We start from the raw sequence: 17,039 nt of genomic DNA on the forward strand, positions 1-17,039 counted from the left end.
ATTGTTGAATTCCCGCTGAAGGACAGTGAACGCTCTCAGCGCACAAACACAAATACTTGCAACATATCGTGCAAACCAACACTACTGCTTGCACACGTTTCCTTTCATTGTATTTATCGATCCGTATTCTTCCCTTAACGTCATCGCCAGGGGAAATGCTATATGGCCTGGGTAGTGCTATTTTGTGTCCGAAGAGACTTGGAAGTAACTCGTTTGTTTTTTGAGTAACTCACTAACTGCGAGTTACATTTCAGGCTGAAGAACTTCGTTATTAACTTAGTTACATTTTTTACACGGTAACTTAACTCGTAGCGAGTTCTTTTTGACGGGTAACTTCTCGATCTATGCTTGAAGTTGTCTCATATGGCTTTGAACGAACAAATTGCTCTTGATCGTCAAGAAAACACGAGGCTCTTAGCACTCTAAATCAATCATTATACCCTCATGCGGCTCATATCGCTGATATTCATGTTGTCAGAATGCGTCATTGTGATACAACAACAATGTGACACCAAAGCAAATTTTGCGATATCCTTCTCGACTCTTGCTCGGACACTTTTCTTAAAAACAAAACTACGGTACTCTGTCGATCAAGTGCGTCACTCGGTTTATAGGGCCATTGGGCTAGCAACCTCGATAGCCGTGCAGGCAGGGTGTCGGAGCGAATCAAAAACGGGAACCGAAAACCGAAAAAAAAAAACACGCTATTTTGGGGCGAACCGGAACAGAATCGAAACCGTATACGTTTTTTTCGCTCCGGAGGGAAACCGATCCAAGCAAAAGCTTCGCCGGTTTGGACTATGAGTAGGCGAACGAAACTGTCGCCGTGTGTTCTGATACTTTACGAGGGTTACGGTTACGGTGCAATGTATGTCGGTAGACTATGACCCTTAGGCTCCCTTTGTAACGTTTTATTGTTCGCGCACATAGACTTAGGTGTGCATGTAACCGGTTGTGACTCTCTACCAATGTGCGACCCAAGGGGGCTGCGAAACGGCTTCTCTATCGGTAATCTCTCGCAACGTGTCCCTCGTTTGAGAGCAACGAAGTTGAATACATATACGTATCCGCGAGGCAAGCGCGTGCGAAGTCGCGCCTCTTTTGTGGACAGGACAGGAAGAAAAGAAAATGAAGCCGTCGAGCGCGTTTGTGAGTGAAGGTGTTCCTCGATTTGCGTCGTACTCCTGCGGTAGTGCTTGCTGGCGAGGAAGCAGCAACAGGCATTTGGATGGGACGCGATCGCACCAATCCAACAAGAAAGTACTTTACGTATGACATCACAACAAACAAGTCCATCTGTATCATGCGCTTCAAGAAAGGAGTATGCCTATTTGAACAGACAGTTACCTACAGGAGCCAGGAGCTACCAATTTCACAGCTGCCTAATAATATTAAATACCATGTACGCATATAAATGGGTTTACATTTTGCAGCATTGATTTTTTTTTCTGGGAATGAATACGTCCACCAGCGGAACCGGTTAAAACCGGTATGAACCGTTATCTTTTGCTCCGGAGCAGAACCGGTACCGGACCATTTATGATAGAACCGGAACGAAAAACGTTTCGGTTCGACACCCTGCGTGCAGGTATGTCCGAAGCAGTTATGGAGGGAGAAGGAAAGGGGAGGACAGGAATACGTTACGATTGCCACGAAACGCTATGAAGTCAACGCATTTGGCAGAACGTCCAACTATGAAGACTTATTATTATTGTTTTCTTTTTTTCTTGATAAGTTTGGTTTGCTCTTATTCCCTGCTGGCGTCGTGCATTGAAAGAAAATTTGAAATGAAATCTAAATAATCAGCGAGGCAGTTTCCCCCCCCCCCCCTAACGTGTGAACGATATTCCTTCTTTCTTGTATCTTTAATGTAATGTAATCTTCGTATTTTGTAATTTGTAAAAGTGTTTGTTGACTAAGTGCAATGCCTGTTGATGTAGAATGCATTCTTCTAACAGAATGAAGACAAAGAGGGTGTCCGCCCGTACTTCCGTTGCGGTCTCCTGTGAAGCGTGCTTTCGCGCAGGACAAGCAGCCAAGAGCCATGTCTCTCCTCGGTTCTCGAAGCAAAGAGACATTTTTTGCTACGCTTCTGTAATGAGGTGCGATGAAAGTGAACCCAGCCTTCGGCGTTGACACGACAGCATTTTGCCCTGCGCATAGCATTTCTTAGTATTGTAGTGTTCCTAGTAGCAGAACTTTGCAATTTTTCTTTTGCGTTAGAGAAAATGCTTGTTCATTCTGGGGGGCATTAACTGAGATATTTTGGGACCAAATGCCACATGGATGTTCCTCGAGCACAAAATTCGAACTTTTTCTCGCGTAATTGACGCATCACTTTTTCTCGCGTAATTGACGCATCCCCTCAGTCGCGATATGTTCTTGGATAAAAGACTTCGTGAATTATGCAAATAACTATTTCTAACACACGGGCATGTTGCATGTACGTACTGTATGTATGATATTCTACACAGTTACCTATGTTGCCATCTAGTTAATACCAGTTTTCCACAATTCGTTAACACCAAAAGGAATCCACAATGTATGCAGATTTTATCTATATACAACAATGCTCTTTTATTGCCTCTCACAGTGGGCTCACTAAAAGCCCTCCTGCGTTCGTCGTTTCTTTTTCTTTTGTGTATCTTCTTGTGAAAGGCTCTGCGAAAGCGGTGCCGCTGATGGAAGACTGGAGACGTCGAGGTCTTCCAGAGTATGCCGCAATGCTGTTAATATATCATCGTCCTCCTGGTCGTCGGGGGTAGGCTCTTCTTCCTGTGTTGGAGGCTGTGACAACACACACAGTTTTGCATTTAAAGTTCTTCAACTTCACGTATGCAAGGCAGAAAATTTTGCGCAGCTCATCGTTTATACGACCAATGGACAAGACTGAGATACTACAAGACTAGATGTACTACAAAGACACATGGCGACCAGTAGCTGAACAGCGACAATGTGGAGCAAAATGCATCTGAGTGCATAAATTTTTGCCTGCTAGAAATCAATGTTAGCCTCAATAAACGTATTAGTCAGAATTATTTATGTTAACCTCACCATCTCAAAGACAGGGAAACCTAGTTAAAGGGAAGCAGCATCCCCCCCCCCCACACACACACACAAATATTAAACTATCATTATACAGTGAATAGAAAAAGATGTGCAAAAAATTGTACGATCCAAAGAATTTACAGTAGAATCTCGATGATACGATCACGGATGATACGAATTCTTTTCCGGTTCCGGCCGGAATGCCTATCCTTCCATGTATTAGAGTTCGGGTGTTACGAACGCGTTATCTTGCCTTTACTGATGCTACAGAGGTTTTTTTCCCCGTGAGCCGAAAGCGCGCTCTCCTCCTGTCGAAAAGGGAGGGAGATCCTCACCACGCTCGTCCCTTGCATCATATTGCGCAATGCAAGCAATGACTCTCCCTTTGGTGGTGGTGGAGGAGATAAGACCACGACCATCAGAGATGGTCGTGGATAAGACCAAATGGATTACACAGCCCAGAATCTTGTCAGCTTATCTCTGTTTTGACCTTTTACCGCTCTCGCAACAATAAACCGCGAAGCTGTGTAACATTGCATTCGTGATATGTTAGAATCATTTCAGAATAGAGCCGCACGGTTTACTCTTAGCGATTACTCTTTTCACTCTAGCGTCACATCACTCAAACGTTCCCTCGACATGGCACCACTTGCATCGCGTCGTAAATTCTTCCGTCTTTGTCTTTTTCATAAGTTCATACATTCTCCACCATTGAACAGCACATACATCTCACCTGCTTCACACATCTCTCGGCGTCGCGATCACCCTATGAAAGTAGAGCTGTATGTCGCCCACACGTCATACTTCCTGGAATCTTTGTTCCCCCGCAGCAGCAAAGATTGGAATGACCTTCCCAAAGCCTTGGCCGTCATCGATATTGCAGACACATTTCGAAATCATCTACGTACATTTATGTTCTCCTGATGTTTGCTGTGCATCACTTCATTTTTTCAGTATGCCAACTATGTACCCTCATGTAATGCCCGCAAGGGCCCTTGAGGTATTATTATTATTATTATTATTATTATTATTATAAATAAATAAATAAATAAATAAATAAATAAATAAATAAATAAATAAATAAATAAATAAATAAATAAATAAATAAATAAATAAATAAATAAATAAATAAATAAATAAATAAATAAATAAATAAATAAATAAATAAATAAATAAATAAATAAATAAATAAATAAATAAATAAATAAATAAATAAATAAATAAATAAATAAATAAATAAATAAATAAATAAATAAATAAACAAATAAATAAACAAACAAACAAACAAACAAACATCGCACTGGCTTGGGAAAACAGCGACCAGAACACGTGGATGGAACATATCAGGACAACTTTCAGCAACATTACGCGTCACCATTCCGCAAGTCGGCTTCACCTAACCCCTGCGTGCTTTAGGGGAAGCTCGCTTTAGAACACTGTCGCGCGACTCGCGGGTGGCAAGCACGTGCTGTACCTTTTAATAATTTCGCGAATTTGGGCAGCATTGGCCAAAAACCGAGACACGAAAGCGTTACGACCGAGCTCTTTCACTGACCGTAATGAACAATGAACAGTCACTGTCTATTTTCTTGCCTTAATTTTTAGTTTGGTTTAATTCTTTGGATACGAATTTCGGATGATACGAATTATTTCTGCTACCCCGTGAGATTTGTATCACCGATGTTCTATTGTGTTTGAATTGTCACAGAACACATTTCTCGACAGCACATTATTAATGGAGGAAGCATATTCAAGCCCCGTTGTTCTTCCTGCATCCCATCTCAAGCACCTGCCATCACTCCCCACACTACTATTTAAACTATGATGCAGTGAAAAGTCAACATAGCCAAGTACTCTGTGCGGCTACAACCCCTTCGAGTCAATGCGTCTTACTTCTCTGGTACTATAACATATTCACAAGTAGACTTCCAAAAAAGCTCATCAACGCATTAAGAATCACAATACCTGCTGTACTTATCCACGCTGCCCAATGCTACTCTTGATTTTCTGCCATGCACACGCAGCACGAGACCGCATTTCAGAGGTGAATAAGTTCTGCACCACTAAACTTAAAACATGCGCAGCATCCCGCTGCTATCCCAATTACGTTTACTATAATGGCAAAGGCCCTAAGTTCCCTATAACTGTACCATCAACCTAGTGACTACACTCACGTCGCATTCAATTGAGCACTTCTACATAACATCGTTAAAGAGCACCTGTGCAAGCTTTTCCGAGCTTAAGGCCGAAGGGTGAACATAAAGGTTAAAGGAGCTTGCAGGTTACGTGTCCAGCAAAGTTCCATCTGTGAGCTCTGTGATGTTTGCCTGTGAGCTAGTAAACAAGATGGGAAGTACCTATTCTGTCCTGACACACAACAACAGCATATTTACATCTTTTAGCAAACAAGCTTCCCTGTCCCACATTGTAATCGATCTGTAGATACATCACTTTACCAGATTGCAATTTCCTTATTTTACCTATTCTGAACCTAGCAAGAGTGAATGTGTACCAGCCATAAAACAGGTCTGACTTAGCATCCCTCAAAAACGAGCCTTTAACAGGCTTTTACCGCACCTTTTGCACAGCCTTTAGAATATATTTTATAACAACCCTTCTGATTCTCTTCTAAAACAGAATATATTCTAAATGTTCTGTTAGAGTGTAGTGCACTCAATCTCTATTCAATGAATGACAGTGTGCTTCATGTTAGTAAAGCATAACCTCCTGAACTAAAAAGTAAATTTGAGGAATAACAGTTGAATGAACCAGAATTTCGAGCTCAGCAATATCAAATTATTCTGAATTAAATTAAAACGGATTAATAAGAACACTAATGTGAGGCTTGCTTATGCAACACAGCAGTCAACATATTATGTAATGTAATGCGAAATGTTAAATATAAAGCGTTGTCTCCATGACAGCTGAATCAGTGCTGAAGTGCTTTTGCATGCAAGCTGTGTTTATGATGGATTAATATAAGATTCCACAGTAAAGGTCATCCATGGGTAATGTAGTCCGCTCCACATAATGCCTGCACTATCTTTGAATCTGATGTCTGTGGCTCTAGCTTGTTTTCGTCCCGGGGACAGCTGAGAGATATTTTGCTGGACTGAAATCAAAACAATTACCTCAGCTTTCCACTTCTCCAGCAGCTTTGTGGTTCTACTATCCCACGTAGCATTGATGTCCACTTCGTCCAAAATGTCCAACAGGTCGCCATTTAGCTGAGTATCATTCTCAAGGCCTCCTTGCCATTCTTGATAATTAATGCACCTGCCCTGCATAAGCAAAGCCACCTGTTCTGTCTCGGAAGTCCTCACAAGAAACATATTGTCTAGCCAACATAGGCTTACACTGCTACCGGGGACATTAAAAGTATGTACTTGCAATAATGTCCGATTATGTCTGTATAAGTTCTGAATTTCTGAATTAGCCCCATAAAATTTGACACACTTTTTTTTCAAAAAAATGTCTTAAATATACAGCGAAACGTTTGGCGATATGATTCTCAAGAGAATGAAGAAAAACAAAAATCAACTTCACTTCACTGCATGCTTGACCTTTCTCCAACTTATAAGGGCGACCACTCAGCTCATACCAAGACATCTCATACCTGGACAACTCATACCAGGACAATTCATACCAGGACAACTCATACCGGAACTTATACCAAGACAATTATATCGAAAGAACTCATGACACACTAAACTTTTCTTTGTGGGAGGTGGGGTTGTTTCTGTGAGTAGCTCTTCAAACTCAAAACTCAAGTCACGGAGGGAAAGGCCATATCAGAAAAAAAAGTTGCAGAATTTAACTCATACTGAAGGAACTGTAAGAATTGAACAAATGACATATACCAAAGTGCACTGAAGGACAATTAAACCGCACTGCAATGGTTAATTGAAATAGGGAATTTTGAGAAGAAATCAAATTGAAGATTTTCCCACATTTTTGTCGTCCTGTGGAACACTAAACCGTTAATTTATCATTTGATGGAGTATTCAACCTGCATTCTGGCTCACCACAATACTATCCTGGAAAATTGGAAAGTGCCCATTAGCCCAGTGCCCTCCAGACGTTGTTTCCATGATGCCTTTTTAATTTTGTTTAGGTTTTATTTAGCTGCTCTGTTGCAAGCAAAAACTCATGCCGTGCGTCAGCTCATGAAGTTTGAAATGGTTTCTTTAAAAAATTCCCCATTTCCCATTACAATTGCAGTGCACTTTAACTATCCTTTAGTGTGCATCGGCAAATATTACCTGTGGGTTTCGTACAATTCGTTCAGTATAAGTCGCATTCTGTGACATTTTTTTCCTCATGTGGCCTTTCCCAGCATGACTTGAATTTGAATGGTGCAAAAAACAAAAGTGCTACTCCCATAATTAACACCCCTTCCCACAAAAAAGGAAATGAGTTACGTGTGGTATGAGTTCGATTGGTGTGGCTGTCCCTGTATGAGTTGTTCCGGTATGATTTGTTCCGGTATGAGTTGTCCTTGTACGAGTCGTCTTGGTATGAGTTGTCCCGGTATGGCTTGAGTGTTGCATAAGTTGTCTATGAGTCACTACAAGATGTTATAAGTTACAAGTTAACTAAAATAAAAGTCATTAATTAACTCTATATTTAGTGGATTTGGGGCAAAAGCGAGATGTAGCAGAATGGGACATAACCCTTGTTGATAGCGTGTGTCGAAATATCCATTGCCGAATTTTGATATGCAAATGAGCCAAAACTGCGGCGACCAGGAGAGCAGCAGGTACAGCCAACATCACCTAGGATGGCCTGCTTAGTGCCTCCTCTCCCTCCTTCGCTACGTGGACATATAAAGTCAGGATTAGTGTGCTACTGCGATTCGCTGTTCTGCGAATTCAAGAGCTCGCAAATGATTGCAGCTAACTTGCATCCTGTAGACCTGAACCCGTACACAAAAAGTGCACCACGCTTTCCAGAAAATCAGTCCTGCGAAAGAGATCGGACCGTCCTGCACTTTATTTAAAAGTTTTCCCATTTTGTACGCGGTGACGTTCAATCACAACTCGCAGACGACAGTGGTTCTTCTCTGTGGCCACGACCGCTGAAAGCACGTTCGTGATTGGCTACTCCCGTTAAAAACATGATCCTGATTGATTTACTCTTAGTTGTTACGTCACGTCAACGAGTAAGCAGGCTTTCTCTATCTAGGTGGTGTTGGTACAGTGCTCTTTCCATGTCACAGAGCAGTGGTTCTCAAACTGGGTTCCGCGAGCTGCCTTCCCGGGTTCCGCGAGAAGGCTGCCGCCTCGGCCCCTATCCATTCACAGAACTTGAATTCCCCCGCCCAACCTCGCTCGGCAGGCCAGAAGCGCGTGCACCGCGGCTGCGGAGTTCGTTCGCGGCCCCTTTCCGTTGTTTATGGGCGCTTGGACCCGTTGACAGACCCCTTACTAGGCAAAAGAGTAGGCCTGGAACGTGCCAGCGAGAAGCTCCGTGACCTCTTCGTGGAGGCCTGATGTACGTGATATCTGATGTACTGCTCATGTTTAGGAACAGGGGTTCCCTCGTCCTTCTGGCTAGGTCCAAAGGGTTCCCCGGGCCAAAAAAGTTTGAGAACCACCGTCATAGAGCCACATGCTCTAGAGTAATGGAGATGACTGGAGTAGGTGCTGATCTGTTGGTCAGATCAACCGCTTTCCAGCCCAGATAAGCCTCTGTCGGCAAGATGATGAGCTTATGAGGAGCGCTGTTTTGGCCTCGGCTCATTTGTACAGCGGAATTCCGCTACGGATATCTCATGGCACGCACTCATTACAGTATTTTTAAAAAGATAGAATTACTTTCAACGACAGTCATCTCCCATCCAGCTATTTGGCCTTTTCTCCTCTTTAATTTTATGTCAACACCGTTATTCTTTATATGGCCACTGCTTTCTTCATCTCTTGCATGACACGACTAGGAATACAAGGAACTTGCATGCTTAAAAAACCTCGCCACATAAGTGCTAACCTTATCTTTTTAACCGGATTTGTTGTAAAGATGCAATCATTCACCAAACCCACTTCCGTATCTCAACAAAGCGCTTCAAGGACCCAGGTTGTTCACCTCAGTTGTAAAAACTTAGTTGTATTTTTTCCCTTCACGCATGCTGTTGACTAATCATGCTCATGAACCCTTTAACACATCATCCCTAATGATGAGGATGGTGCCCAGAACAAGAACAGTCTTCAAAATATCGGTGGCCCTCGTCCTGAGACCCTTCCCTTGAACACATGTAAATCTAGATTAATTAATCTGCATTTATGCATAATACATGCATTTATACCGCATTCATGGAAGGAGGTAACTCTTCTGTCATAACTGTATTGGTGCAATGCATTACTTTGAATTCACAGTAAACAATGATCATTGTTTGCTGTGATCCACCAGGTGGATCCACTTGGGATTCCAGCTCAAATTTCTGCCTGGAGACACATACATTCATCAGACCAGAAGGAATTTTTCAGTTCATTACTCACTTCATTAGCAGCCTTTTGTAGTGCATCAAGCTGGGCCACCCCATAGTCCTCTTCTGGCGTGACATCTGCCGCAACGAAATCCTCTGTAAATAGAGACTTCATTAAATGTAGCCTTAGGTAGAATACACTACAGGAGTGCGCCTACTCAGCACATGTGCTTGCTACTCTTGCCAAACTGTCGTAACACCGAAGAAATGCAAATTGCCGTACTGAAATAGCGTGTATTCATTGGAACAATTTTGCTGCCATAAAAAATGCCTACATCTGTAAACACACAGCTTTATAAAAGAAATGGAGCATCGGTTACAATGAATGACTGATATGTCCCCAGGGATCCACAGGGATAAGTTAGTTAATCTAAAGCATTATTCGTATCTTCTCTCTCTTTCATTTTTACTAAACCAGGTGGTAAATATTTGTTATGCGGAAGGCATGGCCTGAATCAGTCTGCTGTATCAAAGTGAGATTCATATGCTCCTCAAAAAGGGTAGGAGAAAATTTGGCTGTAATCACTTTTGTTATGCTGCAAAACCCTTTAATTTGAGGGTCCCAATTTTTCGTGAACGAAGCACAGAGCACATATCCACAGGCACTAAATTTCATGAATTCTGGATGCTAAAATTTGTGGCTCGATTTATTTACTCTTTGATAAGCCCAAGATTATATGTGCCACATGTATGGTTGTTAAAAGCATTTGCAAAGTCCTTCAAATTCTTACTACATAGTAAGTAACTACGTAGTAGTAAACTGCACCATCAACTGGGAAAATATTTTTAACAGTGTCAGCATATTTTTGGAGGCACCAACTGTTGCTCTGAATTTTCGCGTGATCTTAAATTTGCAAATTTGTCAATTCACAAAAGTTAGGGGCTCACAAACATTACTATAAAAGGTCTTAAAAACATGCTATATTACTACGTCTTATAAATGACATACGTCTTGTAGAAGTATAGCATCACGTAATGCGCGTAAAATAAAACATAGGAACCCGGTCGTCGACAGTAAAGTCGGAGTAGTGTACTCTATACCGTTAAGTTGTAGCAAACGGTATATTGGGGAGACAGGCAGGTGTTTAAATCAAGATTACAAGAACACGGAAACAAGATCAAAAGCTAGGTAGAGTTCGCACTTGGCTGATCACGTTTTGACGTGTGGATGCGACCCGCAGTTCGAAGCCACCCAGGTAATTTATCGATCTCATGATACGCATATCAGACAAGTCGTTGAAAGCTGGAACATAAAGAAAGCAAAAGATAAATGTGTGAGCTCGCCTACTGCGATGTTAACAAACAACAGGAAGGCCTGATAAATAAAGGCACGCGGTTTGGGTGAAAGGGGAGAGGGGGAACCTGGCGGGGTGTAGTCTCGTTGTCCGGTTATCTTGATGTACTTCGATTCTTTTGTTGTCATTCAGTAAACAGAGGTTGAAAGTTGTGACATCGTCTGTCTCTGTTTTCTGCGTGTTACGTCGCGTCCGTCAGCGATCTTGTAGAAGTTCACCATTGGAAAAAAATTACTCTGTAACAATTTTTGTCGACGTGCAAAGGGTAACATCGTCCTCACCTTTCACACGTTGCACGTTCACCCACTGGAGGCGATCCTTCTTGTCCTCTTCCTCTGGTAGACTTGCAATGTCCACCCACCACTGCACTTCGTGCAGAACATCCACTGGTTCAGATCCGAATCCAAACTTCCAATTTCCATCCACCAGGGTTCCGCTGGAGGAGTGCTCGAAGTCCTGGTAAAAAATGTCCCCGAAAGAAGTCAGCTGGAGCCCCACCAGTCCCCTGGGGCATGCCACTGAGCAGCCCCCGATCAGGGGTGCCGTCGCACGTCTCTCCACACTCCCGTCAACTTCAATGCCTTGCCGCTCCATTATCTTTGCAAAGTCGCAAGTGCGAGACATGTGCCACGGTGGGTAGGGTGAGGACGGTTGTGGGGGTGAAGAGTCGTCCACGCAGAACAATGCCACTTCGCGGGACCTCTGAGAACCTAGGGTGATGTAGGCACGGCCACCAAGCCGTGCTTCATTCACGAAGGTCGGGGAATGCTTCAGACCGTGATTCCACTGAATCATCTGAAAAAGGAGAGGGGGAAGTTGTGCTGAAGTTACTGAGCTGGTCCAAGAAACCAGGCAGAGAAGCAAAGAAAAATGGAAAATAGGCAATCACTGCTAGCTACGTAACGCAAATTGACGTGCCTCAATCAATGTATGCTTTAAATTACTCAATTTTTGTCTAATTTTAGGTACACACATTTTTAAAGATTTCGACTGGAGAATATCAATATCTGTTTTTTAGATGTCTCGTGTACACAAGATGGTAAAACAAATGCACCAGATTCCTACTAGTATGCATTCTCCAGCGGTGCCACAGAACCACAATTACAGACAATAAATAGGTTCTCATGTTTCCCAGTAGAGCATGAAAGTCAAAATTTGCAAAGTTTTGTGCCCAAGCACAGGTGCCATACGTCATAGTACATGCAAACATGCGCATCTGAACAATGTGTCTGTGATTGCTTTCAGTCCTGGTGGCTGCGAGCACAGTTACAGGTTTGATCAGTATGCCCCCGAAGATGTATGCCCTCTAGTACCGGATCGACTACTGTTCCCCCTACAGTACATACCGGCTGCTTCCAGTACCTCTCGTCCCACAGGGTGAGGTGGCTCAAAGAACCAACGTAGTACTGGTGAGGCAAGGCATCATTTGTCTTCAGGATTGTCAGCTGATCATCCAGGAAACAGTCATCTCCAGCGCTGCACACTGCTTTCCGAGCCACATTCTGTGCAAGAACGGATGTCATGAAGGCGTAAACAAGATCTCGTGGGACAGGTGTGCTTACTTGTTCCCTGGCATCTCGTTGGTAAAGACCAAAGTGGTCCATGTAGCAGACACACCTTGGATGGCTTCCAAAGCAGCACAGCCACCATGGAGCATCTCCAGCGTGCGAGACATTGGCCTGCCATGTGGCGCACCTGTGGCAGGTGCGTACTTGTTGACATGTGAGTACTGTGACACTATGAACAAGTTGCACTCATGTACTAGTAGCCCCCCAACAGTGGCATAAGTACTGCTCCTCTCCTCCATACCCAAAAAGATCCCTTCATTTAATGGGGATCCCTTTTCACTCGCTGGCTGAAGTACGTCAGAGATAGAGCACCTAACATTCTGCAGTGGAAAATTAATTTTGCTTCGAGTTTGAATTTTTAGCTACGGAAGGTTAGATTTTGCCCACCTGAGGGTTCGTGTGCCATATTTAACCTCTCTCACCAAAGACTACGTGTCTAAGCAACTAGAGCCCTGCCACAAAGTTGCTGGAGTCCTCAACCAGGTTCAAACTGACAACCTACGAATCTAAGCTTGCTTCAGTGACAGAAAACACACAATATAACGTGCAGGAGAAGGCGTGGAGGCGAAATTCCACCATATAACATGCGCATTATGTGCCAGAAATTGCGATACCTGCCTGCCACATACACATGTCCCTTCCGAACAAAATATATTTGAAAATAGTTCTGAAGCGGCACCTGCAAGCCCATAAATGTCAGAGGAGAGGGTATAAAACAAAGTGAGTGCTGCTTCATATGAAGACCACTATGCTGTGTTATCCACGCACACATGTATCACGTACGTGTGCTGCATATCGCGTATGACAGCATTGAGTGGGAGGAACACCTGCGCCCCACATTTTCCTTGAGATCCACTGGGCTTACCGTATTTTGACCAAATTGAAATTTCACACATTAAGTTTCAATGCCCTCGGGATCATTAATATGGACATGGAACGTTATTTCTGTTACAGGGTTAAGTAAATCACTCAGCTGATCGCACTAGTATGTGAGCTGTGTGTAAGGATTCCACAGTATGAAATGTGGATGTTACATGGAACTCACTCTCAAGGTCAAAATGTGCAACCCAAAAGGAACCTCTAACACTCGTCAGTATTCTTGCCATGCCCAGAGAGCACAACACTATACAAGTTGAATAACTCAGCTTCCGACAACTCCTCTATGTTTAGCCACAAGGTCCTTACTCGTTGTCACATGAATAGAGAACAAGGGATCCAGTGCTTGTGATGTACAGAAGTTCCCCAGGGATGTAAATGCTCGGTGTTGCGAAGCACAGGGTGTCATCTGTCTTGAGTTCACCAATAAGCTCTATGGACTCTAAGGAATCACTTATGCGTGTATACAGACATTGTTTTTCCAGGCGTGTCGTACAATACACATCTGGAAAAAAGAGAAAAAAGAGATTGCATCTGTTACTCATCAAACTAACCAATATAAAAGCAAAATAATGATGCTAAAATGAATCACAATAACACAAAGCACAGTGTAGATTCCTTAGAGCGATCCCACATTGTCAAATGAGGAAACAGAAAATTATTGTTCAGTACAGCTGTATGAGGAATTGAAAGTACAAAAAAGCAGAGAATGAAAGATTTCAAAACAATATGAATTGTAAAAATTTAGCTGTAACAATATACCGTACGATAAAAGGCAAAATACCAGACACACTGCCCGACCTTCATGCATGAAAGGAGGCGAGGCCCTTATCACCGGAGGTGGTGGGAGGTGGCCACCCCTGCCCTCCTGTTACTTTGTCACCAAATTCTTGATTTTCAGTAGCACTTGCTGCTTCCTTCATGTGCAAACATGAAGGAACTGACACATGATCACAACTAGTGAATATTTTTCTAAAAAACTGATTGAAAACAACGTTGCCTTCTACAAGCACTTGACATAGCTGTCAAGTGTCTTGCACATGTTGGACCAAGCACAGTGCCACAGAGGCACGCATATTAACAAAGATGCTCTTACCACAAGAAATGGGAAACAAGAATAGAAAAAGAAAGGTACATGCAGACAGTACCTGCAACTCACCCTCATTCACTCGATGTACAGCAAGATGATAAATGCGACCACCAACATTTTTACAAGTACATGTCTTGTTCACTTCTAGTAATGGGCCTTGACTCCTTGGGCCGACTAAGGACACCGCTGCAATAACAAAAGGACCTTGTATGCAAGCAGATTGACGTGTGCAAAGAAATTATTACACCTGGGGCATTTTCACGCTGCACAGACTCTGCGAAAACGTTGTTTCAGGTAAAGCTGAAAATATTAGGGCCACTCCAAAATAACCCTCTAACTGGTAACAAAAAAGAAAGAAAGAAAGAATGTAGACAGGTATGTTACATTTTTAAATTTCTACTGCACAGGTTCACGCCGCTGTCAGTCATATGTCGCTGGTTTGAAAAACAGGGCATGCTACATACCAATTCTGTACCAGACCTGCAAGTCATATCGTGCTGATAACAAATATTGCCAGCAAAACAGGAGCCAAAAGAAAGAAGGTTCACGGCTTCTTGAGGTCAAATACAGTGCTTCTTTCACAACTTTAGTAAAGTGGAACAAGGAAATTTTTACGAGCAAAAAATAGCCACTCATGAAACTCTGGGGACGTACGGGAGTTTGTGTGTGGTTCAATAATTTAAACCACGATAATATGGTCTGAAAGGACCAAGAAATCACATTTATTATTACTTAGAACCCTAATTCATTCATCACACAGTCTATCAAAATGCATCATACACAATATTTTTGCTGTATGCTGTCCTGTCATTGTGCAATTAAAATTACAGAAACGCACCGAGACAGCAGCCATGAGCAGCGCGGCATTACCTTTTAGACCCAATGGATTCCCCCAGCGTGAAATAATCAGGTCCGTGTGGTGCAGCACTACCGTAGTGAACAGCCTCACAGTCTCATTTCCCACTGAAAATTCATTTGCTACAGACACTGCGCAACACTATTTGCAGTAGATTCATGTCAGACAGATGATTAATCGGGCTCTCTGAAGGGGTTGGGGGCGGGACGGGGGGTCTACAGGGTGTGCACATCAAAGACCTTTCTCGGTCACACTGCAGGTCATCTAGGATCGTTGTTCTCAAGCAAAAGCTCACGTTATTTGCTGTGCAATATGCCGCAGTCAAAAACGAAAAGAGTTATGAAGGGATCTTCACTGTTCCTTTAATAACAGCATGCATACGGGTCATACCTAAAGTGTCAAGTTCAGCACCGGAGACGTATAATAAAAGGCTGCGATCGTCTGAAGTGGGCAGTGTTGACAGGCAGCCACCCGCGTACTGGAGGTTGTATTCCTGCTCCGGGAAAGAGAATATGAGCTGACCTTGCAGAGCACTTCTATGGTTATTCACTTACGAGATGCGCAAGGGACTTTGGTTTGCATCTGATCAACTTGATCAGCTGCTTGGGTATAGGAGAGGAAAATTCCCGCTGCTTGCTTGCAGCTTCCACCAGCTTATTCACAGCTTTTGAGAAGTTGCTCTGCAATGGTGCGATAGAGTGACAAGAAGAGTGATTTTATCGAGTTTATTTGATAGGGCAGCGGTTCAAACGCTCGGTACTGCTTTTAAAAAGGTTGCACTGCACAGCTACACTTCTTACCTCTACCGTCAGTTTCTTTCTGTACGCATCAAGTGAAGCTCCGAATGCTTCAATCTGCCGGTTCTGTTCCAGCTGTGACTGCAAGCACGGATCACGGCTGTAGCTTACTAGGAAACAATATTTGAAAGACAGATGCAGCAACTATTTGCCAATTCTCTCTCTTTGTTTTCAACCTGTATTTAAGTAAGCAAGAAATTCTAACACGTCATTGCTGCATGCTGGAATATGCAATCACCTGGATTTGGAGGGATGAATGGCAACGCGACAGTGCTCGCGCGGAATCTGTTCGCATGTGCGTTGTTGCATTTGAGCTCTTTAACATCTATTTGTCCCTTGTCGCGCACGTCAACTCCAGCTCCTCCAAAATCTGGATTGAATTTGGGATCAAGGACTTCGCGTTGTAAACCAACAAGACCGTGTTCAGCGAAGTTAGTCCAAGTAGGAAGAACAACGGGGAGGTCGCTCATTTTTGTCTGCGTTGCGAGTTCATCACATTACTTCGTTTGTTGGTTTGTCGACACAGTATTTCAAAAACTGCGCACATTCTTCGTACTTCGTACATTTCTACTGTACTCCCGCACACGGAGATCCCGCTGGGTCCCGCTGCTCAGAACTGCAGACTTGTCTTGGATTGGAACGGATTCCAGCCTTCCAGCTTCGTTGTGGAGCAACTCAGTCTCCGCATGTTCGCTATTCGAGGTTTCGGTTTAATTTTAGAGATTTTAAAACGAGAAAAGCAATTTTACAGAACAGTTCCCAACAGTGATGGTGAAGCCTTCAGCAAATGAAAAGATATCTAGAAAACTTAAAGCAGCTGTCAGCTCCGGTTAACCTTATTAATAACACCGTGAAAAAAATTCGGTCGCATTTCCCACCGAGACAACCACTACCCTTGGGGCACTAAAGGAATGTTAAGTCAACAAAATTCTGGAGTTAAACTAACAGAATAATTTTGTTCAATTACGATTTCCTCATGGCCCTCAAGGGTTGCTGTAATCGCACTCGGGAACGAGACCACATTTTTT

General features: G+C 43.1%; 1 protein-coding gene across 2 annotated transcripts; it reads right to left on the bottom strand.

Annotated features, from left to right (window-relative positions):
* Positions 1-2,545: 2,545 nt before the first annotated feature.
* Positions 2,546-16,679, bottom strand: LOC135388735 (uncharacterized). Of its 2 annotated transcripts, none has more exons than XM_064618494.1 (12): positions 16,250-16,679; positions 16,015-16,121; positions 15,769-15,894; positions 15,605-15,707; positions 14,428-14,544; positions 13,578-13,773; positions 12,387-12,519; positions 12,171-12,326; positions 11,106-11,619; positions 9,543-9,625; positions 6,180-6,329; positions 2,546-2,787 (listed from the first exon to the last, which is right to left on the bottom strand). In XM_064618494.1, exons 1-12 carry the CDS (start codon positions 16,479-16,481, stop codon positions 2,602-2,604), a joined length of 2,103 nt encoding a protein of 700 aa, XP_064474564.1. In that variant the 5' UTR covers positions 16,482-16,679; the 3' UTR covers positions 2,546-2,601. The 2 variants fall into 2 exon arrangements, with proteins under 2 accessions (XP_064474564.1, XP_064474565.1); XM_064618495.1 differs by having other exon boundaries at positions 16,015-16,092; positions 16,250-16,354.
* Positions 16,680-17,039: the final 360 nt, after the last annotated feature.

The sequence above is a fragment of the Ornithodoros turicata genome, chromosome 3 (assembly GCF_037126465.1).
Source record: "Ornithodoros turicata isolate Travis chromosome 3, ASM3712646v1, whole genome shotgun sequence".
Taxonomy (NCBI): domain Eukaryota; kingdom Metazoa; phylum Arthropoda; class Arachnida; order Ixodida; family Argasidae; genus Ornithodoros; species Ornithodoros turicata.